General features: G+C 36.4%; 1 protein-coding gene across 3 annotated transcripts; it reads right to left on the reverse strand.

Moving 5' to 3' along the window:
* Nucleotides 1–997: 997 nt before the first annotated feature.
* si:ch1073-396h14.1 (disintegrin and metalloproteinase domain-containing protein 10) lies at nt 998–24,101 on the reverse strand. Of its 3 annotated transcripts, none has more exons than XM_059569374.1 (15): nt 23,992–24,101; nt 20,834–20,981; nt 20,641–20,759; nt 20,392–20,547; nt 12,988–13,067; nt 12,418–12,537; nt 10,263–10,355; nt 9,497–9,665; nt 4,937–5,097; nt 3,963–4,134; nt 3,659–3,803; nt 2,925–3,108; nt 2,225–2,324; nt 1,820–2,040; nt 998–1,576 (listed from the first exon to the last, which is right to left on the reverse strand). In XM_059569374.1, exons 1-15 carry the CDS (start codon nt 24,074–24,076, stop codon nt 1,472–1,474), a joined length of 2,058 nt encoding a protein of 685 aa, XP_059425357.1. In that variant the 5' UTR covers nt 24,077–24,101; the 3' UTR covers nt 998–1,471. The 3 variants fall into 3 exon arrangements, with proteins under 3 accessions (XP_059425357.1, XP_059425358.1, XP_059425359.1); XM_059569375.1 differs by lacking the exon at nt 23,992–24,101 and adding an exon at nt 23,488–23,639; XM_059569376.1 differs by lacking the exons at nt 20,834–20,981; nt 23,992–24,101 and having other exon boundaries at nt 20,392–20,569; nt 20,641–20,761.
* Between the last annotated feature and the right edge of the window lie 430 nt (nt 24,102–24,531).

A 24,531-nucleotide genomic window follows, 5' to 3' on the forward strand; every position in this document is an offset into this window, starting at 1 on the left:
TCATCAGCTATTAACCATTAAATAATGGTTTCTTGTAGTGTGTTTTGGTACATAGTCTATTCCATTAGGATTTTTTTTTCTAACTAGCCACCAATAGAAGTTGACCAATTACCAGTAGAGACCCAAAGGGACATTTACAGTTTCCATTAAAACCAATACAATTGCCATAATAACCAGTAAAACCATTACAAATTATATGATGGTTTCTTTTTTTTTTTTTTAGCAGGGATTACTTTAAATATCTTGAATGCTTTATGTTGTTTGAGCAAAAGGAATAATTGCATTAAGAAAACACCTGTTAAATGCCAAATAAATAAGTATTATTTATTTTTAATAATATGTATTATTATTGGTACCTTTTATCTTATGTATCTTTTGCACTTGAATTAGATAATTGATTTACCTAGGCAAACTGTAATTGACATTTAATCTGTAAACTGGATTGTACAAACCGCTACAATACTTTACACATTTATTAAAAATGATGTACTGTATATCAATTAAGTGAATTGTACATAACTGTAAATAAAAAACGTCATAATAAATTATATCTTTTGAGCTGAACATATACCTTTTTTAATGTCTTGAAATCTGAACTTGAATGGTTTATACATCTATTTAGCCTTTTCATCCTAATTTCTAGACACACATTTTACTCATATACAATTTAACTATTTTAATTATTTACACATTTATAACATTGAACATGTTAAAACAACATTAAATAATGTCCTATTAAATAGATCTTGACCTTTTTTTTTCTTTACCTCATTCAATCTTAAATGTCACTTAGTGCTTATCATGGTAACCCCTCTCAAGGACGACATGATAAAATCGTGAAAGCAAATCCAGCAGCTTAAACAATGTGGTGTCGAGAAATCACTCATCATAGCCAAAAGTTTGCGAAACACTAAATTTGAACTTTGCTGATATTGTTCTGAACCTGTAACTTCCGGAGGAAACACATGACCAGAGACAACCATAAGTAAGCCATTCATAGGTTAACATATACTGTATTTTTATTGTACCTTTCCCAAAAACATGTTGCGTTTCTTAAATTTCCATGAATCTACAGCCATCTGTTGTCATTAGGGATGTTGAGATACTTGCCTTTTTCAAAATCGGAGTCTCATGTTCTTGGATTTCTTTCAAATAAACATAGGCAACATTGTGTACAAAGTTATTAAGAGCACAATGATTTATAGTTGAAAAACTGGACAGCATTTGATGAATTGCTGAATTCTCAAATCAGCAGTGGAGTTAAAATAACTGTAACGACCAATGGTGTGAGACACATGGCTGGAAGAGGCGAAGTAAACTCAAATCATGTTTGGACAGATGCAGTTGACTCTCTGCTGTGCATCTGGACAGGCTTTAGTGATCAGTCAGATGTTTTAAACACTCAAAAGCCAAGTTTTCTTGTTTGCAGGGAGTGTTTTTATCAGTTGGAAGGCTCCAAGTGAAGAGATGTTTACTTGTTGTCATCAATCTCAAGTGGCTGTCCAAAAATACAGATAGTTCCGGCCATTACTGCTGAAATGGCGAGAATACCCAGAAGTATTGCCCACCAATGTGCCTGCAAATGAGAAGAGAGACGTTTCAAATAATAGTAGACATATTCACTAGAGTTGTTCTTTATTCACTTCTTCTTTAATGGTCCATTTGGTTAAGGTGCCCAAAATAAGTATTCTTGGAAATTTTGACAAATGTTAAAGCTAAGTCCTACTACTATACACAAGACTAGTGATGCCATCTCTGCAGTAAACGCAAAAAGGGAAGATGGTAGCACACTATAATAGACCAAATGATAACAACAAACCTTCATCCAACCGCCCAGGTCATCAAAGTCATCCAATTTCAGGAAAGAATTCTTAAGTCTTGCAATTGGGCCATCGGCATCTAGTATTCGACACACTTTGAACCTGTCGCAGTAGCCTCGGTTTCCAGAGCACGGAGCCCCAGGAACCAAAGCCACATGTTTCCCGCTAAAGTAATGCAAAAGAACGGAAGAAGTGGTGCTTGCACAAGTATTAGGTTTATCTATAGAGAGAAAATACCAAAGAAGAAAAATTCAAGTCAGATACAAGAACATATGCACTTTATTTACACATGTATGGAGCAGTAATGTCAGCACAAACAGTCCATTAAAACAAATGGCTGTTTATGCATCTAATTTATTTGGAGCAGTAAACACGTTCTTTTTGTGGCGGAACATTGTGGTCACCTTTCTGCTGGCAGCACATGTGGCACTTTTCCGTCTTGTTCTCTCCCAGGCAGTCACATTGCACCATCTTATACAATGCACAGAGAGACAGGCTGCATTCCTGAGACATCAAGCCACAAGACATTGGTTATAGAGGACATCACATTGTGTGATAGGATAATAGGCAAAATATACCCAATTTGCATGATTACTAAGCTCATTAAGCCTGAATGATTCCATGTGCTCAGTTCCCAACAACATCATCCCAGAAAAGCAATTACTTTGATTTATCTTGTCTTTTCATTTCTTCCTCAAACAAAATTTACAACAATATAATGTTTTATGACTTTGGCCCAAGAACAAAAAGGTGTCTGTTTTCAATTAAATCACATATTTGTATTACATAATATATGTCCTCAAGGCTGTTCTGACTTTTGTAGAACTCAAATATGTTGTTTTGTTGTATTTTGAATAGCAGAAAAATGCATGAAATCTGATTCTGACAAACATCAAATCAGTTTGATACCAATATCAAATCTGGATGAGTCTGAATGGTCTAATCAGAACCCAATGTAAATATGTAGATAGACTGAATATGGATTACATTGGACTGAAAGAAACCAAAGATCAGATTTTATCAATTACAAAATGCAGATAGCAAGTTCTAAATATTACAATCCACATCAGCATAGTACAAAGTCAAAAAATAGGTTGGACATACCCCGTTAAAACAGACACGTGTACTATCACTGCATATTGTCATGTCTGGCTTGGCGGCGGGTTCTGGACATACAGCGGAGGAACCAGTGCATATACTTTGGTTGCGACAATCGGATTGGCGTTCACACATCAGCCCAGATTCCTTGAAGACACAATGGGAGCTGCAGCATAGACCCTGGCTAGGACTGTGACAGATATAACGTAAACAGTTACCAATGATCATATTCAAGAGGGTAGATGTAGTGTACCATGATCAGTTCAGGCATTATTAGGCCCCAACCCAAATAGTACTGTTTATGACATAATTTCCATGAAGTCCACAAGACTCTACAGAAGGGCCCCAACCCAGCTCCTGGAGGGCCACCTTCCTCCAGAGTTTAGGACTGGACACCCCTCTCTTACAGAAGTGGGGTCCAACCCAGTTCCTGGAGGAAACACTTAAGAAATTTTAGCTCAAATGTTCTCCAAAAGCACTCGCTGTGACATTTTGAGTGATTTTGATGACCTTGATTAAGTGGTTACAGTATGTTTAGGTATCTAGGGTTGGAGATAACCTTGGTAACCTCCTGCACTATTGCAGTCTTCAAAGTGGTCTACTACACAACAGTCGATTTGACATTACGTCACCAATGGACCACAAGTGTTAAAGGTACTATTTGGAACCTTACAGTGAAGAAATTTCATTTGTCCAAAAAGTCTACAGGTCATTCTGACACAAAATGGACCGATACAAACCTGCATTGTTTGTTGGGCTTCAGTCGACATTCAGTGCCTGCAGGTTGCTTTGAGCTGTAACAGCATGGATCACTTTCATTATGGCCAACGTCGCATTCTTCCCCCTCTTCTACAATACGGTTTCCACAAATGGGATGCTCACTCTCTGACGAGACAAAACAGGTAAATCTTCAGCCAGTTAAGTTTACCTCAAACCCTGATCAGCCATGGAGATAAAGCTCATTGAAGGTGAGATTTAGGACTGAGACAAGCTAAAGTTTATTAGCATATCTACCCCATCCCAGAATCTTTTCAGGCATCTTACCTACAAAACATTTGTCCTTCTTGATATTCAGAATGCTACTCATGTGCCGCAGGCTGCAGGGGGAGAACTTGTCGTTGTTCTCCTCGATCTTGTAGGAGGCTTGAGGGAACATCAAGAACCTGCCTTTGTCACCGGTGATCTCAAGGCCTCCACAATCAGAATCCTCATCATGCTGCCACAGTATATATGACACATTACGTAAAATGTAGACAGGGAGTCTCAAACGAAAATGATCTACTACTAGTTAGTTGTTCTCCTCCATCTGGGATCAATTAAACAGTTGCAACAACAATAGTATAAGCATTCATTTTTAATACTATATATTTATTTGCCCAAGTAATACAAGTAATTTACTTGCTTCAGTTTATTCGTTTCTATATTTCATTGTCTAGGAAGTAGTATTAGGTATACAAATTATGCACACTAAAGTGTTGTGTTGCTTTTAATTCACAGAAACTCTGCAGCACATTAAAGCCTCCATAAGTTAAATGAGATAAGTGGGCCAAAGGCCACTGGCCCCTATCCCAGGCCTCCCCATAAATCAAAGATGATGTGGATCCTCCGATCTGCTCTGCATCCCAAATTCAGTCTGGAAACCACGAGCCATGCTTGTCCGCCGTCAAATGTGACTTAACATGTTAAAGGGAGATGGACAGGCAGAGCAGAACTAATCTGCCGAAGAGCCGTAGGAAGTGTGAAGAACATGGCTACTACAGATGGAAAAATTCACAGATTACTAAAAGGCAATTGGATATGCAGCAAGCCCATCATGCGCTATAGCATCACATGCTATCTCGATAAAGCCTGCAATCAAACAAAAATAATCCAGCATTTGGCATCAGCGTAGCAGCATGCATTTTCAAAACAAACAACGCCATAGAGATTGCTGCCCAAACCCGGTGTTAATCATTCATGCATGTGTCAGTTGTTGGCTTTAACTATAGAGGTTAGTCTGTAAAAGGCATCAGACTTACAGGGGCTCCAAGACTATGGCCCAACTCATGGGCGAAGGTCAGGTGCACCTGTTTGGGAGAAAGGTAGTAGCCGTAGTTCTGAAGGGTGATGAGACCTGTGTTATGGCTGAAATTGTGACCATCCTTCAAAACCATCTCAGAGCAGATACCTCCCCAGTTATCTAAGAATAAAAAATAAAAGTAAAGAAAATATACAGTACAACCTCCAGGCACATTTGTTGAAGCAAATATTAGATTGACTTGAGTTTTAATTTAGAGCTCTTAGCTATAGGATCAGGGCAAAGGTACCATGTCTCCTGGAAATGGATGTGTCAGTTGGCCAAAATATCTCAAGTCATGATTTACATTCTGAGAAGAACCCCTAGCAGAGTTGTATAATTTACATTTATTTGGTCTCCCCTTTGTTTCAGACTTCATATAATGCCAACAGACGATTTTACTGCTGATCACAAACATCTGGTCTTTTTCGCACAGCACTAACCAATTACATCATTGCTGACTAAAGTCTGCTGGTGGGTGGTAAGAGGGGTTAGACTTGTAGTTGGTCAAGATCAGCCTGTACATCAAAGTCCAAAGTCCTGGACTGTTTTAAACCAGGCTGAACTCATAGTCTGGCAAAATCAAAGGTCAGGCTTATGGCTCCTCAGATGTTATGAGATTTGTGTTCAGGCCGAAAGCATCGAGAAACCATTCACGTTTTTTTATGCCTGTCTCTGGGAAATTTACACTGAGGTTGGATAATCTGGCTCACATAAAACGTATGTGAACTGTGGGTTTATAGAGGCTTTATGTTTGTCATCTGTCTCTTATTTAGGGCTCTCATCATCACGAGGAATAGGTCTTCGTTTTTGTAATTGCTGAGTCATTTGTCACTGTGGTTCAAACAATCATAGACAATTGAAATTTCAAATGCAAATGTCAAAAAATTCTTAATGGCAGTTGAGAAATATTTCTAAATTTGAAGGTCTTGCAGACCATGTCCAACTGCCAATAGTGCAACTGGAAGGACAATGGTGTTGTCCAGACAAACACATTAAAATAACTGTGTGAGCTATATTCAATTAGACAATGGAATATAAATGCATTGCATTGCAGAGCCTACTCATTCCAACTGACTAGGAAGAGTGCCAAATGAAATGAAGGTGAACTGTTTACTCCGTTGTACTCTACGTCAGAGGCATCTTTACAGAGCGTTGAGCTTGTTCAACAACATGCAAGGTGACCAGGATGGTGCCTTTCATAGTTGCTATATCAGGCTCTTTTTAAACTAGACTCACATGGAGCCATTTTTGTCACAAGGTTTTTTAGGACATAAGACCGTTGATTTGCACTACAACACAGCCATCATGATTGTTCAAAACAATCAGCAAAAAGTCCGTACCAACCACAATAGTGAAGATTAAGGAAGTATTTAAGAGATGGGAAAGTAAACAGGACCAACAATAGAGGAACATTTTTAGTCCAATAGATAGCTTAAGTAATTACATATTTTTGGAAGCCAACCCAGACGTTTGTAACACCTTGGTTTACTCAACAAAAACCTAAATGATTTTTCATTTCATTTATGATTCTCAGTGTTCATCACCTTTATTTTTGTTTGTAAAAATTCTGCAGGAATGTTAACAGGAATCCACACAATCTCCAATTTCATTTTGAGTGACATCTGGACCAAAATACTCTATAGGAAGTGACATCTAAATAAATGTTCATGCATAGCTACACTATGACAAAGGACCAACTTTGCCCAAGAAATTTCACAAGTTTCCCTCATGTGAACGCACCATGCACATTCTGTTCATCATGATTAAGATTAAAATCCTCACAAATGAACACAACTTTTCTGCATTGTGAAACCTAAATACAACTGCCAGAAGTAAAAAGTTAAGTATAGGATATAAACAAACCACACCAGAGTCGCATGACTTTAACGACACCAAGCTTTTGAAAATTCTTTCAATCTTCATTTAAACATTTTAACTAAATTTGGAGTTAGAATTGTTAGTAGGAGAGAAAACATAAACACAACGCTGTCAAAGGGACTAGTGAGTAAAACTGAGGGTTTTAGCATTATGATGTTTTATATCTCAAAACAACCTCTATATGAGCCATTCAGCCACTTGTTAACAACCACAAGTAAAGGCTTTAAAACATCTCACTGACGTATTTTATGTCAACAAATGTGAAAACATTATGAGAGTGTTTAAATCCTTATTACAGGCATTTTACCAAACCCCATTTACAACCACTCACTTCAGTATAAAAGTGCTCAAATGCCAAATCATTTATGGGTTTTGGCCTACAAAATTTGCCATTCCTGCATAACACTATACAACAAATAAAATTGGAGGACACATTAAACACAATATATATCCAAATCATAATGCATTAAAATAAAACAACTACCACCCACCTACAAAACACTGACCTCTCTACAACCTCCCAAGCTGCTAAAGTAGGGTAGTGCGTCTATGTTGGGTTAGTGTGATTGATAGAAAGCCCCCACAAACCCCTTCACCTCACTGCATCGTGGAATAAATGAGTGAGAACAAGCCCAGTCAAAACAAGGCCAAAAGACTGTATAGGGCTTGCAGATGTCTTGATTCAACTTTCCAAGGCCAAATTTTTAAGATGTTAGTGTTAGCATCCATCAGATTTCTTGACATGTTTGAGTGCTAAAGCACTAAAAACTCACATCAAAGTCACTGCTGCTTTTATGTTAGTTGAAAAAAGGCCTGAATTAACAAGTTTACAAACAAGGCCCAACCCATATGGAACTGCATGCAACTTGATACTGGATTTGCATAGTGGTAAAATGCTAATGTGCGTGAAGGAACCTATGTGCCTCCTCACGTGAGGGTTTCACCATGGAGCCAAATGGGGATGAAGGAATGCAGTTATCCCAGTTTTTGCAGTGGGGGTAGAGGTCTAACACACATAGCTCTCTGGTCACATGTCACCACTTCTGTGGACTCACACCCCCTTTCTCAGCCAATCACAGCGGGCGCTGCGGTCAAGCCCATGGCAGCATTCTAGGATCTCAGCTGGCGGCCTGCACCTCCGACCGCAACAATAATAATCAAAACAATGACTGCTCAGTTTGCTGGCCGTGGGAGATCCCAGTGACATTCTGATACTGTAACCCAATGTTTTCAAACTCAATTACTGGAGGGCCACAGCTCTGCACAGTTTAGCTCCGATCCTAATCAAACACACCTGTTCCAGCTTATCAAGGTCTTCAGGATTACTAGAAACTTCCAAGCAGGTGCGAGTTGGAGTTGGTTGGAGATAAACTCTGCAGAGCTGGACTAGCTTACACCAGACCATTTTGCTTGACTGCATGACTATATTATTCCTATGGTCTAGACCAGTATGAACTATGAAGATTCATGCTGGTCTAAGCTGATCAGCCAAGTAGAGGAATTAATTGATCAATAAAGGCAGGAGATGTCTCATTTATAACATTAAGGATGTTGCAGATGTCCAGATTAAAAGGGAGCGACAGCTAAGGTCATGTCCTGTCGTGTAGAGGAGCTGCTAATGTGGAACGCAGCATTCATTGTGTCGCGGAGAGGAATGTTAATTATGAGGTCAGCTTAGCAGCGCTACTACAAACAATATACCAACAAGACGTTTATTGTAACAAGTCTACCAGGGCCGGGATTGGTTGGGGTGGGTTCTAAATTTGCACAGTTACTTTTTGTTTTATATTACTATTTCCAGAAGAAAATTCAGTAAACAGTTGTTAACAAAAAAGTAACAAATTAAATGTTTAAAATATTCATTAAAATGCCTTTGTTTGATGACAAGAGTTTTTGATAATAAATGTTAAAGCTTTATGAATTTAACTGAATAGACATGCTTTAAGATAATTTCAAATGAATAAACTGATTTTTTATTTTTTTAGGGGGGGGGGGGGGGTATTTACAGTCCCCTAAAAATATATTTTTGTTAAACATTTAATAAACTGATATTTCATTGTTTAAATTTCATTATTTCAATTAATTAGAGATACGCTTTTCATTACTTAAATATAATCATAATTATAACCATTTAAACAGAATCTAGAAAAATCTAATCTGGAAATAATAATAATAATTTATTTATGGAAAAATCAAATGTCAATTTGGGGGAATAATTTCATAAGGCCCTAAACGTCCTTGCATTACTGTATTCTGGTTTTCTCATACAATTAGAGTCACTGTAATCTTGCAGTTTCTTATTAGCAAACTTGTCCACTTGAATCTCATAAAACTCTCAAAGTATACATGCAATTACATAAAAACTTACAGGAAGGCTGTTTCTCTGAATTTTACATTAAAGCACATTCTTTCCTAGAAGTACTTCCAAAAGACCACCACTCCATGCCCAGACCCCCACCATTCACATCACAATCTTCCAATAGGGTGTCTAGGGTTTGAGTGATGTTATCAGATAGCTTTGCTTCAATATCATGTTGCGTCAAGGACAACTGTGGATAACGGTCACATACCAAAGGCCTAACACACCATCACTGAGGCAGCTTGCGTTGCTATTTGTCTATAGCGGATGGACTGAAAGTACCTGTTTTTCCTTCCCAGGCCAGACCGAGAACCCCGCTGAAGTCTCTGTTGGTCAGGAGATAAGACAGGCAGTAGTCGTTCCAGTTCGTCTCGGAAAACAGACTCAAAAGCTTCTCAGGCCCAATGTAGGTCTGGCCCAAGGGACTGCTGGGGTCTTCTTCGGTGATCACCTGAAATAGTTAGCGACCTGTTTTATGTCATTCCAGGTTGTGCATTTAAATCTTTGACATTGGTGAAAAAGTAGTAAGTTAGCATGAGAGTTGAACGATATGTGAAAAACTGTAAAATAAGAACCTTATGGTGAGGAATTTAAGTAAAAAAAATTAAGAGGCAATAAAAAAAATACAAAATAAGATTAAATTAATTTAAATAGTATGAAATTATTTAAAATAAAGAGGCAAAAATACAAATTACAGTAAAACAAACAAAGGTAAAAATTAAAGGTAAAAAATAAAGAGGCAAAAAAATTAATAAATACTTAAAACCAGGAAAATACATAAATATTTTGAAGTTTTCTGAAGTTCAGAGGTAATAAGTAAAAAACGAAAAAGGCAATAAAGATGAAATGATCTAAAGCTGACAGGCCATAAATACTAAAACAAATAGGAAAATCAATAAATATTATGAAATGATCTAAAACAAAGAAAAACTAAAACAACGGCAATAAATAAATACTAAAAATAAACAGGAAAATTAAAACATGTCAAAATATAAATAATACAGCTGTAATTATTTTGTTTAAACCATGACTAAAACAAAGACCTTACGGTGAGAAATTTAACTTTGAAGTTCACCAGCTCTATGCCGTCAAACTCGGCTTTGTCATAAATGTCGTTTACTGCTTTCATGTAGGAGGCAACCTGAAAAACATATACTGCATTTAGCTTTTTGATAACTGACTTCACTTTGACACCTTATTAGACAGAAATAGTGACACAAGACAAGAGGACAGACGGACAGATCAATTTTGCCACAGTAATTTTATCATAGTATTTGATCAGTTGAGACACTGTTCTTCAGAGTTTCAGTTGCAACAGTGAATCCTCCAGAGAGTCTCTTGCCCCAGTCACTGTCAGTGGATTGAGGCACATTTCGTCTCTGAAGGAATGAAAGCACTCTGGGGTAAAAGTGCCTGGTGAGGAATATGAGTGACAATCTGGCCTCTGATCCTTACAATGAGCAGGCCAAGACCAACATATTAGCACACAGCACTGGGTGAATATGGAAACGTGGAATAACTCTGTGGCATGGCACAGTACCTCCACCCAATTACACAAACACTTCTGAATCGGTAAAATAAATAAATAAATACACAATTATAATAATTAATAACAACATTTTATATAAATGTACATACATATTATGATTTTTAGTATCATTTAAAATTTACATTAATATTAGCACCAATAAAATGTATTTATTTTTATTAGTTTATCGATATTTGCTCAGTTTATTTATATTCTGTTATTATATTTAATATATATATATATATATATATATATATATATATATATATATAGTTTTTTTACACAAATTGCTATAGATAAATATTGTTTCTCATTACATGTATTAATATGTAATATTAATTATGATATATATTGAAATAGAATATAAATATGTAATGTTAATTAAATATATTTATATTATTAATAAACATTAATAATTAATAATTGAACAAGAGTTTTTGTGACCAGTAAAAATTATTTTACTGATATACATGATATTATTAAATTTGTTTTAAAGTTGTCTTCCCTTTTTACTTTCGAGAGTATCTTGATTGAAATTTACATTATGTGATGTTACTATATACACTACCAAAACTTCTCTTTTTTTTAAAGAAAAGGGCATTTTTTTAAAGAAATTAATACTTTTAATCTGCAAGAATGCATTAAATTGGTCAGAAATTACTGTAAAAATATTTACAATTTTACAAAAGATTTCTATTTTAAATAAATGCTGTTCTTTTTAACTTACTATTCATCAAAAAAATCTGGAAAAAGATTCATCACTGTTTCCACAAAAACATTAAGCAGCAAAATTGTTTTGAACATTGACTGAAATTCAGCTTTGCATCACAGGAATAAATTACATTTTAAAATAAATTAAAATAGAAAATAAGTTTTAAGTTGCAAAATTTTTTCAAAAGGTTACTGTTTTTACTGTATTTTGTATCAAATAAATGCAGCAAGTCACTTTGTTTAAAAACATTAAATCTTAACAATCCCAAAACTTTTGAAAACTAGTTTTGCTGGGCACAAACATAGGGACCATAAACAAAAGACTTATTAACCGTTTAGCTAAGATACCGGTTAAATAAAAAAGCAACAAAATAACAAAGACCCATTATCATTTAAAAACATGTTTTTCGGTTATTCGTTTGGCAGAAACATTGCTTTTCAGGGATTTCGTACACGCAGTGATTTGGTAAAACAATCAAAATCACCAGCTGTGGAAAGTAAAACAAAAACATTGCGTAACCGTCAAAAACAATATGCAGACAATGGGAACTACCCCCAGTGATCTCAGTGGTCCAGCCCCCAAAATAAACCAATCTGGAAAACTCGTCAGATAAAATATAATAAATGCTTAACTTGTGGAAATCCTGTCTTTTATCTTCAGCATATAAACATTACATAACATTAAATTGTACCAAAGCAGCTTGAAGACCTTAGTTTCTCACAGCCAAAGCAAAGAACTTGGCTTTCTTCCAATGGTGACATACAATCCCTCCATTTCGGAGAAGTCTCCAGTGGGATCAAGGAAGGAACATGCTGTGAATCCCACTTTGTGGAGATTGGGCAGCGAATGGCGGGGGGGGGGGGGGGGGGTAAAACTTAAACGTCAACAGGAAAAGTATTGTATTTATCAGCCTGTAGATGTCCAATGAAAGAATCTTTTGAGTACTCTGTCTTGGGAACTCACCTGAGCCACAACAGCTTCAACACTTCCAAAGCGTTTGTAGAAGCGGTGGTCTGCATGGAGGTGCAGAAGACAGCTGGTTTTGGACTGGTCGACCTTCCGCTTTGATCTGGACACTGGTATCTGCTGTGGGTCACAAGACGGAGAAGATCTCACAACCTTGAGAAGGCGTCAAGGGAGAACTTATAGGGAAAAGATCACATCTGGTTTTTCAATGCTGCCAATGAACAATTGGATGTCATGTGTTGTAGTAAATATGAGCTTAAAATATAATGCTAGCGTGTTTCTGATTTAAAGACGCGGCACGTTGTCTTTGCACCCATTTTGGGGTAAATGGCTTTAACCCAACCAGGAGCTTCAAACAATACATAGATTGGACAGATAGTACTATTTTCCATACAGCAGGATGCCTCCTAAAAACAGGACAAGGTGGTAGTTGGTAGCATTGATGTAATGTCGGCCACCTCCACATGCAATCTTCAACATTTAGAGCTCCTTTTAAAGAACTTTTTTGGGTTTGTAAGGAAACACTGTACAGGACAAAACTGGAAATGAGGTGAAGTCATGTCTGACCTCTTGGTGGTTTTGGACAAGGGCCTGCAGACGTTTGGCACCACAGAAGCCAAAATGAGTCTGTTTCAACGGAGCACTGTCTGTGGAAAAACATATTCAAGGGTTATAATATAGGAGTCAACAACTAAGCAGATGTAAACGAGGGATAAAAATGTTGTAATTAACAGTGTTGTTAATGTTAGCTAAAATGAAAGCTATTAAAAGTCATTTTAATTCTTGAAATAAATCTGAAATAAGATGAAATATAAATGAGATGAAATAAGCTAAACCTTAAACCTGTGAAAAACCTAAACCTAAGCATTAGCAACTAACTGCAATAGGTTTAAGTATTAAAATTACTAAAAGTAAAATAAAAATAAATCTAAACATTAAGATTAAAAATAAATAACAAAAGCACATAAAATTAGTAAAACTTAAATACAACTTAAATTAAAATGAAAAAAAAAGCTAATTCAAAATGTTAATAAATAATGATAGACATAATTATATATATAAAAAAACACTGGTATTTAATCAGATTGTTGCTTTGATATGAAAAGGGAAGCATCCAAATTATTTGCACTGAGATTTTAGTGGTTTCACCATCCTAAAGTTCTTTTTCAACCTTTTTTTTTCTATAAATATCATAAATATTTCATAAATGTTCATAAATAATTCTTTGGGCCTCATTCAGGAAACACAGAACAAATAAAACATGTAAATCTCTCACAAAAGATACTGTAAGATTTATGTAAGAATGGTTTTATGAACAGCTTGAACAATAAAAACTGTTGTTTGTGATTCACGAATGAGGCCAAATACATTCTTATTAATGTCCTGTGAAATAAAAGACTAGATGACACAGACGTGCTGACAAAAAAAATATTGCAAAAACTTTGGACCCCTTTGTACAGTCTTGAAACTATGAACTCATTGCAAAACCAACATGCTTGCTCAAGTGGGACTTGGGCGATTGTATCTTTTCTGACCTCTGTTGAAAAGCCTCATTGTAACATCATTTCTAACTGTACTAAACTTTGCTAGACTTGAGTCTTCCTTGTACATCGTAAATAAAAAGAGAGTACATTGTATAAATAGCACAATATTTTGTTATTTTATTTCTCTAATTAGCCGGATTTTAATTATTCTCTTAATTTGAAATGAAGAACAAAAATTTTACATGAGTCACTGCCACAGTGCGAAGTTTAGTGGGTGGTTGTAAAGATCCTGCTAATGTAGTTTTAGTGTATTGCTGGTTGTTAGGGAGTTTTTGTTGGTTGCTAACTGGCCCAAATCAAAAGTGCCCACATTCTTAAAAATTAGGGTATTCATGGTTCCATTAAAACCTTTAACATCAATGGAACCTTTGCGCTACACAAAAGTTCTTTATAGTGGTAAAAGTTTCTTTAGATTATTCAAATGTTCTTTACACTAAGAAGAGAACGGTTCTTTTGAGAACTTTTTGCCGAAAGGTTCTTCCAAAAAAGGTTCTCCTATTGCATCCCAGCAAAAACAACCGCCTTCTGGAGCATTTACTTTTAAGAGTTCAGTCCCAAATCTATTCTACAAGACATATAAATTATGTTTTATGTTTTGTTTTTTTGCCTAATTTTATCATCTTGCAAGAAAGAAAAAAGTATGAAAACTTAGAAATATAAAAATCAAACAGTTGTACAATATTTACTATGCCCAGGATTTAAGGTGGTTCACACCATGGATGATAACTAACACTGTAAGGTTTTAATAATTGTTGTAGGGAAATCCACACTACAACTATAATGATAATGGCACAGGGAAACAATATCACCACTTTCAGAAAAATATTTTTTCCAGCTAACGATCAAAAACATTGACAGTCAAAGAGAATCCAATTTGATTAAGCTCAAGGATTTACACAACATTGTAGGGCATTGGTGTGGATGCTAATATAGTTAGCGTTACAGTTATCCCTCTTGGCTTTAACCCCAAGTATTAGCTGTAGTAATCGCAGGCACCAAGTTTAAATCTCGCACATCACAAAAAAGTGATATTACATTATATTTAAAGTCTTTAAAATCCGACACTGAAAGTTGAACTTTCTTCATAGTTACATTGTTGTTGTTAAAAAAAATCACTTAAAAAACGGTCCTACAAAGATTAAAGTGCTTCAGAAGCCTTTCAACAAATAAAAACACATTGATCATGTTGTTTTATTATGATTCTTAAAGAATAACTTAAAAACATTCTCATGGAAACTTCAATCAACTATAAAAAAAACAGCTACACTGATTGTTTTTGATAGTGGTGCATCGTGACCCAAACCAGACATAACATAGCTGGGTGATATGACCTTAAATCTTAATGGTAATTGACTCTCAGACTTCACTGAGAGGGTTTTACACTATTACTTCACATTCAGGGAAGGTTTCAAAACTGACACAAAACAGATTAACAGATTTAAAGAAGAAAAAAAAAAGCTCATGGAAGGTCAGGTGGTTGACGACCACAACAGCCCGGTTAAATTTTACCTACACTGTAAAATGACTGAGAGTTTAGCTGGGAATAAATGTCAAGTTGACTCTAACTAGAAAAGCAGCGTCATTTGATCACACCATCCTGGTGTGGAAGATTCGACCAATAAGAATGCTTAAACAGCAAGGTCCCACCACTGGTTTCAGATCATTCTTTGGAACATAAGATCAGTTTCTATAAACAAAAAGGCTAGCAGAGTCGTTCCTGGATCAGTGAGTTTGAGAGAAATGGAGCACGTGAGAAGAAAGGGTAAATGTCGGGCATTGACCCATTGATGGAATTGCTTCCAGACTTTGGCTTCATCCTGCGTGTGTCTCTTTCAAGTAGTTGTGCATGTGGAGACCAGGGCAGAAAGGTTTCAGGAGTTGTTTGAAGAAAAATATACATTCATTTGTTTAGAAACAATCCACACTAGAGGGGAGCAGAAATTAAAATGAATGTTTATCTAAGTACACTTGCAGAATCAAAGACTAACCTGGAATAGATGTTGTATTTTTTTTTTTATAAATCCATCCAGCACCAATTACATTGACGTCATTGAAGTATACAGTATGGAAATCGAACCCAAGCATTTAGATATGGCAGTGAGCTCATGATGAAATACAAAACTGCTAAACTCCTGTTTCTGTGTTCATATCTATGATTTTCATGTGGTCAACCCTGATTGGTTGTTTCCTTTACACAGCCAGCTGCAATGAAGCCTAATCAAAGCTGCTCCTCTTCCTGTTAGTTTTAACTTCCAGATGGCAGACAAGCCATGGCATTGTCCAAAAATTGCATGAGTATAAATAACAGATCTGACTGGGACAATCATGTTTAGTCTTCAAGTGACTCAAACAGGAAATCACTTACTTTAAATTGCTGCAAATTAGTATACTGTTTAAAAACAAACAACTCACCATAAAACATGGGCACAATTTCAAGTATTTCTGGATGCCAATTTAATAAATATATATATATATATATATAAATATTAGGCTAAATCGTGTGCACGATTTAATAATTAATTCCCTCAATGTACTAAAACGTGCACACGGTTACTATTTCATTCACTTGATTTATAAATTGTGCACACGATATACAACCCGAATTCCGGAAAAGTTGGGACGTTTTTTAAATTTTAATAAAATGAAAACTAAAGGAATTTCAAATCACATGAGCCAATATTTTATTCACAATAGAACATAGATAACATAGCAAATGTTTAAACTGAGAAAGTTTACAATTTTATCCACTTAATTAGCTCATTTAAAATTTAATGCCTGCTACAGGTCTCAAAAAAGTTGGCACGGGGGCAACAAATGGCTAAAAAAGCAAGCAGTTTTGAAAAGATTCAGCTGGGAGAACATCTAGTGATTAATTAAGTTAATTGATATCAGGTCTGTAATATGATTAGCTATAAAAGCTTTGTCTTAGAGAAGCAGAGTCTCTCAGAAGTAAAGATGAGCAGAGGCTCTCCAATCTGTGAAAGACTGCGTAAAAAAATTGTGGAAAACTTTAAAAACAATGTTCCTCAACGTCAAATTGCAAAGGCTTTGCAAATCTCATCATCTACAGTGCATAACATCATCAAAAGATTAAGAGAAACTGGAGAAATCTCTGTGCGTAAGGGACAAGGCCGGAGACCTTTATTGGATGCCCGTGGTCTTCGGGCTCTCAGACGACACTGCACCACTCATCGGCATGATTGTGTCAATGACATTACTAAATGGGCCCAGGAATACTTTCAGAAACCACTGTCGGTAAACACAATCCGCCGTGCCATCAGCAGATGCCAACTAAAGCTCTATCATGCAAAAAGGAAGCCATATGTGAACATGGTCCAGAAGCGCCGTCGTGTCCTGTGGGCCAAGGCTCATTTAAAATAGACTATTTCAAAGTGGAATAGTGTTTTATGGTCAGACGAGTCCAAATTTGACATTCTTGTTGGAAATCACGGACGCCGTGTCCTCCGGGCTAAAGAGGAGGGAGACCTTCCAGCATGTTATCAGCGTTCAGTTCAAAAGCCATCATCTCTGATGGTATGGGGGTGCATAAGTGCATACGGTATGGGCAGCTTGCATGTTTTGGAAGGCTCTGTGAATGCTGAAAGGTATATAAAGGTTTTAGAGCAACATATGCTTCCCTCCAAACAACGTCTATTTCAGGGAAGGCCTTGTTTATTTCAGCAGGACAATGCAAAACCACATACTGCAGCTATAACAACAGCATGGCTTCATCGTAGAAGAGTCCGGGTGCTAACCTGGCCTGCCTGCAGTCCAGATCTTTCACCTATAGAGAACATTTGGCGCATCATTAAACGAAAAATACGTCAAAGACGACCACGAACTCTTCAGCAGCTGGAAATCTATATAAGGCAAGAATGGGACCAAATTCCAACAGCAAAACTCCAGCAACTCATAGCCTCAATGCCCAGACGTCTTCAAACTGTTTTGAAAAGAAAAGGAGATGCTACACCATGGTAAACATGCCCCGTCCCAACTATTTTGAGACCTGTAGCAGAAATCAAAATTGAAATGAGCTCATTTTGTGCATAAAATTGTAAACTTTCTCAGTTTAAACATTTGCTATGTTATCTATGTTCTATTGTGAATAAAATATTGGCTCATGTGATTTGAAAGTCTTTTAGTTTTCATTTTATTAAAATTTAAAAAACGTCCCAAATTTTCCGGAATTCGAGTTGTACTAATTTGTTCCCTCGATTTGCTAAATCGTGCGTAAATCGAGGGAATGCAATAGTAATTGTGTGCATGTTTTAGTACAGTGAGGGAACTAATTAGTAAATCGTGCATACAATTTATTTATTTTTTCTTGCATGTCATGTGCGGGGCTCCGTACAGATTTAGATCATCAAACTAATTTTGATATTACACAAAGATAACCCGAGTAAATACAAAATCCAGTTTTGGAATAATGATTTCATTTATTAAGGAAAAGCTGTACAAACCTGCCTGGCCCTACGTGAAAAAGTAATTGCCCCTAAATCTAATAACTTGTTGTGCCTTGTTAACCCTTTGCAGCAATAACCGCAATCGAGCGTTTGTGATAACTGGGTTTTTCGAGCATGAATGGACTGTTTAAGGTCATGCCACAGCATCTCAATCGGATTTAAGTCTGAACTTTGACTTGGACACCCCAAAACCTTAATTTTGTTTTTCTTGAGCCATTCAGAGGTGCTGGTGTGCTTCAAATCATTGTCCTGCTGCATAACCCAAGTGCCCTTGAGCTTGAGGTCAAAAACTGTCGGCTGGACGTTCTTCTTCAGAATTTTCTGATAGAGCGCAGAATTCATGGTTCCATCAGTTTTCACACCAAAATCACACCTGAGCAATGCATGCTACTAGTTTCTCCATACAGAAGGCATCTTGAAATGCGTTTGTACAAAGTGTTAAATAAATTACAGTAAGCGTGTTCAATACTTTTTCTGTGTCATTCCACTTTATAACACAGAACTTAATTTCTGAACTTATTTATTTTTTATAGATTACTTGGGTTGTTACCGACATCTGGTGAAAATTTCATGTCAAAAGCACCTTTGGAAATATATTTACTGAGATAAATGGTGTTCAGGACTTATTTTACCCACTGTATATATATACACATCCATGAGAATCCATGGGAAATATTCTACAGTAACCTTGAAACCACATGCGTATGGTGTGACCACAAGATCACATGACCACCAATATCCACACTTGTCTCTCTGCCAATGTTTACCTCCTGCTATACAAAGACAGGAACACGTGTCTTTTTATGTCCCCAGTGAAAGAGGCGCACAGACGCAAATGTAAATCCCAGAAATTGCATCAAAACAATTCAGGGTACAAAAGTCTAACCACTAGTCGAAATGCACTTGCTTTGCATTCTTGTAAAATCTACTATTGAGCATTTAGAGCTTCATCTGAAACAAATCCAAAGTTTTGTACAAAAGACTTTGGATGCTCCATGGCAAATACATCCTTAAAAGAGACAAAATTATCATATTTTTAATGTGGTCTCAGATGATATATTCATTACACCATTGAGAAAATCTCATCATGTTACTTTACAGTGCATGGCAGATCTCTAATCCTCTCTTGACAGGCTATTTAAAACAATTATTTCCATGTCGTTTGACAAAAAAAAAAAAAAAAAAAGATTATTAGGGTTTTAAAATGGCATGGCTGAACAATAAATGCATTACGGCCATTATCAACCTTCTCTATTACGCTCATCATTGTAGGTTGTGGTATAAATAGACTCATTTGTGTTATTTCTAATATATTTATGTTCTTTAAACAATCAAAATAATGCGTAACACATGTGGCTCTCCTGCATGCAACTTATACACCACTCATATTAGCACGACAATGAAATGCAGTAAAAAAAACAATAAAAAAAGTACCCCACACAGTTCAATGCATGTTTGAACAAACGAAATTAAATACAATAGCAACACAACTTGAAATACAAATCTCACTTTTAAAACCGTAACTTTCCAAGTAAATAAAATAGTTTTTCTCTAAAAGCAGACTATAAAAAAGTAGTTTGCTAAACACTAGTTTTTTACTTATTTTCCAAATAAAACATTTCGAGATCGTACAAATTCATACAAATACAGTTTATAGGGGTGAGCCTTCATAAAGGTTTTTTTTTTTTCAAATAAAATCACATTGTACAAATTCATACAAAATCGCCTACTCATAAAACATCTCATGAGATCGCGTTGGGAAAGTACTATTGTATTAAACTACTAGCTATACTGAACAGCTCTGCTTGCAATATGACTAAATTTATCATGGTTTATGGATTTTTGGTCTTTATTGGAAAAATACTGAATAAGAAAATTATTTTTGTAGTAAACACACAAAATTATGTTAGGACTAATTCACAGCTTTACCTCAGCGAAGAAAGAAATACATTAGAATCACTTACCCACATTGTCCTCATGATAAATGATGGAATGGTGGTCAGTGTTGGAGGTGGTGTATCTGTCAATGGGCTCGACGTAGAACGTCCCATTAGCTGTTGTAATGGAGCCTTCAAACTGACCCTCGAGGACAGACCCTTGACATGAGGATGCACTCTCATCTCGAGACAAGAACAGTTTCATCTTAGTAACATTAATTATAGATCTGAATTGTGTGGCATTCAAAACAATGAACGTGTTTCAGAATGTCCTACCTTCTACTACTCCTGAGAATATGTGGGAGAGATCCACCGTCTGAGATTCATCTGCTGACTGGACCTTGAAATCTTCTGTGAAGCCATTCACATCTGGCTTGAGACGTAGGTGGAATTCCCTACCCCCCAAAAATGAGATAAAAATCAGTGCTTAATAAAAGTACATATTTAAGTATGGTGGCTGTTTTAGTACCTTTGAAAGGCGTTGAAGTTTAGATGAAGCTCTTGTTTGTTTGTATGTGTCTCACGTCTGATGCGCTGGTGCTGTTGTTTTATGAGCTCTCGGTCATAAGACAGGCCTTCATAGTGTTTTATGTACTTGCTAATATCTTGTAAAGCTTCTGAAATATTTAAAAACAAAGGATACCCGGTTAAATTGGTGTCCAGTCCAAATATACATTTGTTTACCACAAAGCAGTGACAGTGAGTATGTTTTTTAAATATAAGCTAATTCGAACAAACGCATTGTGGGTTGCTTGTATTGGTTGGTTTTATTGAGGTTGTTGTCCATTTTTAGCTGTTCAAGCTGGGATATCACCTCACCCCAAGTTGAAAACCAGCTTGGACTGCCTGGGAGCTGTAAGCTAAGTCTAGAGAAACAACTTAGGCTGGTTTAAATCCAAGTCCCTGTAGTCAATTCTGAGATTTGTTTCTGAATGCATTGTAAATGTTACAAATATCTTGCTGAAACACATTTCAAAGACTGTGAACTATGTACGTAGTACTGAATAGTGGAGTTAGACCGTTAAACAGTTTTTCACCAATTCTGTGATCAGGATTTTTTGAGCGGGGCTAAAAAGGGGGTTCGATGATGCCCTGGAGCCCCTGAGCCATGGCCCTTCCCATAACAATAGCTAGAGCACATTCCCATCAGTTCACCGCTTAATCGCGAGTTGTCAGTACCATTAGTACCAAACTAAGACAGGGGTGTCAAACATATGACCCACAGGCCAAACACGGCCCAGAGAGGTGTCCAATCTGGCCGCAGGATGATTTAAACAATAATATTTAAAAAAACATCATTTTAAAAATGAAATAGTGCATTTGCTACAATATTTTATTTTGAATATAACAAAAGTAGAACAAATTGCTAATTTATTTGCATTAATATTACGCCTCGGGAGTCGGGACACCTAACGTTAACATGCTCGTTTTAAAGTGGCGCCAGATGATGCGTTGTAACTGATGCTTGTGTGGCAATTTTCTGGTGATTTTAAACGTCCAAAAGAAGACATTTGACCTGGAAGAGCTATTTAAGGAGAAAGGGAAAGAAAGGTTTTGTAATCTCAATGCTGACAGATATGTTTAATCACAACTCGTAGCTGTGGTAAATGTGTAAAATATTAAATGACACTGACACTGGACATCTTCGCATGGAGAAAGTAAATGAGCGAGGAGTGTGCAATATTTATCACGTACTAATAATCTTAACTGTTGTTTTAATGATGTGCAAGCTGACATTTTGTAACTTTTGTCATTTAAAATTTTGCACAAAAAAAACAAACACATCATGAAAGTTTTGTTTTTGTTTTTAATATTTATGTCATGATAGTTAAGTAATGTCTAACTATAACATGAGAGCTGCTTTCCCGAATATCAATGACAGGCTTAAACCAACCATTTTGTGTTAATATTGCAAACCCCTAAAATAACCTAGTATCATCTTTTAAAAAAGTTATAATTTTTATAAATTATATTGTAGTTTTTACGGTTACTAATGTAATTATGAGCAAACTAGGTTTTAACAAAAGGTAATTCAGCCTGCACAAGGGGCCATTTTCTCCGATCTGGCCCTCAGTCTTAAATTAAATTTAATTAATGCATATGCTTTTATTCAAAGCGACTTACAGTGCATTTAGACTAACATTTTTTACCTAACATGCGTTCCCTGGGAATCAATCCCACAACCTCTTGCGCGGCTGACGCAATGCTCTACCACTGAGCCACAGGAACACCAACGAGCTCGACACCCCTGTACTTGCAGCATCCATTCAGTCAGTAGTGATATTTTAAATTATTATTATTATTTATTGTTTTGAGGCGACAGCTTTCCCGCAAGTAGGCGTGGTTTCAGCGCAAAAAGCAGACAAGCCCCCAGCGTTTGAGAGCAGAGGTTCCCGCCCATTTTTTTTCAAGATTTTTGATCACTTATTTTATTTACTTGGCGGGTTTTTTCATCATTCAAATTGGGCCAGAGTGGTTAATAGCCTAATACGTCTTTCTGTGGTGTGACAAACCCAGAACACATATTAAATATCGCCTTTACACGGACTTTAACGACAGTTGTCAGCCATTTCTGCTATTTAGCCTACATGCTTTTACTTCGCTGCCCCTATTCTGTGCTGTTTTTATAATTTTAAATACAATTCTTTGTGAACAGCACCTGATGCTCACTTCATACTATAATGGTTTGAATGTTTAAGTCAAAATAACTTGTCTGTATAATAACTGTTGGAAATTATTATCAGTTTTATCTGCTATCAAATGAAAATAGTTTTGCTTATAATAGCAATAGCATACCTGTCCTCCACAAGTTTCATAGCTGTATAAGCACAAACGGTGCAGTTTACGTTTACACCAAAGCATAATATTTTCCAGTTCGTTCAAATCCCTAACCTTTAGTATGAACAAAAATAGTGTTGCTTACCTTACCTAAGCAAGACCACTAATTACGATTAAAGTTTTCTCTTATCTGAGTAAGGAAGAAAATCAGATTTTGCTGCAGGCAAGTTTGGGTAAGCAGGCCAATGGAAGGGGCCAAAAAACTTCAATAATCCATACAAATTTCCCTTCATTACCCCAGATAAACCCCCCACCTGCAAGTCAAAGCATAAAGGCATATCTTACCTGTGAAATGTCCTCTAGATAAAATATAAATCAGCAGATAAATCTTGGAAGCGCTCAAAAGTGTGGCTATCATGTTTTCTTAGCAGACTAGGTGCTTGAAATCTATTCAGAGAGGAATGTTTTTGGTTCCACATGCCCGAACTACACTAACTAGGCATATACAGACTTGTTTTGAAGGAGGACCACAATTTGAATTCAGTTCTTAGAGTATAATGGGGATTTTAAATCAGTTTTGCTCAGGGAAACGCCAAAGACATGTTCTGAGAAAAAGGGTCCCCCACATTCATGAGGATGTTTTTTTTTTTCTCTCTCTCTTTTGGGAAACATCCAGAAACCTCATTGTATAGCTATCTGCAGGGGAGAACACAAATTCTCATGGGTGTATGGTACAGTAATTGAATTTCCAGCCTTGCTCATGTTCGGCTCCAAATGGCTTGGTCTAAATACTAGCATATTTTCAGAGGAGAACATGTGCCAATTCAAACACACCAACATCATTCAGACCTGACACAATGAATAGTATCATTAGGACTGAAGGCAACCAGCAGTTCTTGGATAATAGTTCAGTCGGGAGGATTGTAGGGCGCATAAATTTATGAACAATTTCTTGGCACATTTCAACATAATGATATATCATGAAAGTTTTACGGCCTCCAGGCTTTTCTAGGAATTAAAATCTGACTCCACCTCCAAAACCTTCAGCTTGGACGCGATTGGCCACTCAAGCGCGACTTGATCTAAGTTGGTGACATCATTCAAGATGCCTCTCGAGAAGGCAGAGGTTACTTCAGGACATTGTTACACATCACTGGAGTCAAACCAAAGTTTTATTGATTTTTATAGGTTTCATTCATCTTTACTTATATATTTTTTAAATAAAAACACTATCATATTGATGACCATTACAAATTCCCACCCACACCAAAAGTTTCACTGCAGTGATTTGTATTGAAATATTAAATTCAAACATTACAAAGGCTAAATTCAAGCCAGCAATGCTCAATACCCCCGAGGTTTGTCATCACAATGATTAACTGAAAACAG

The sequence above is a fragment of the Carassius carassius genome, chromosome 16 (genome assembly GCF_963082965.1).
Source record: "Carassius carassius chromosome 16, fCarCar2.1, whole genome shotgun sequence".
Lineage (NCBI taxonomy): Eukaryota > Metazoa > Chordata > Actinopteri > Cypriniformes > Cyprinidae > Carassius > Carassius carassius.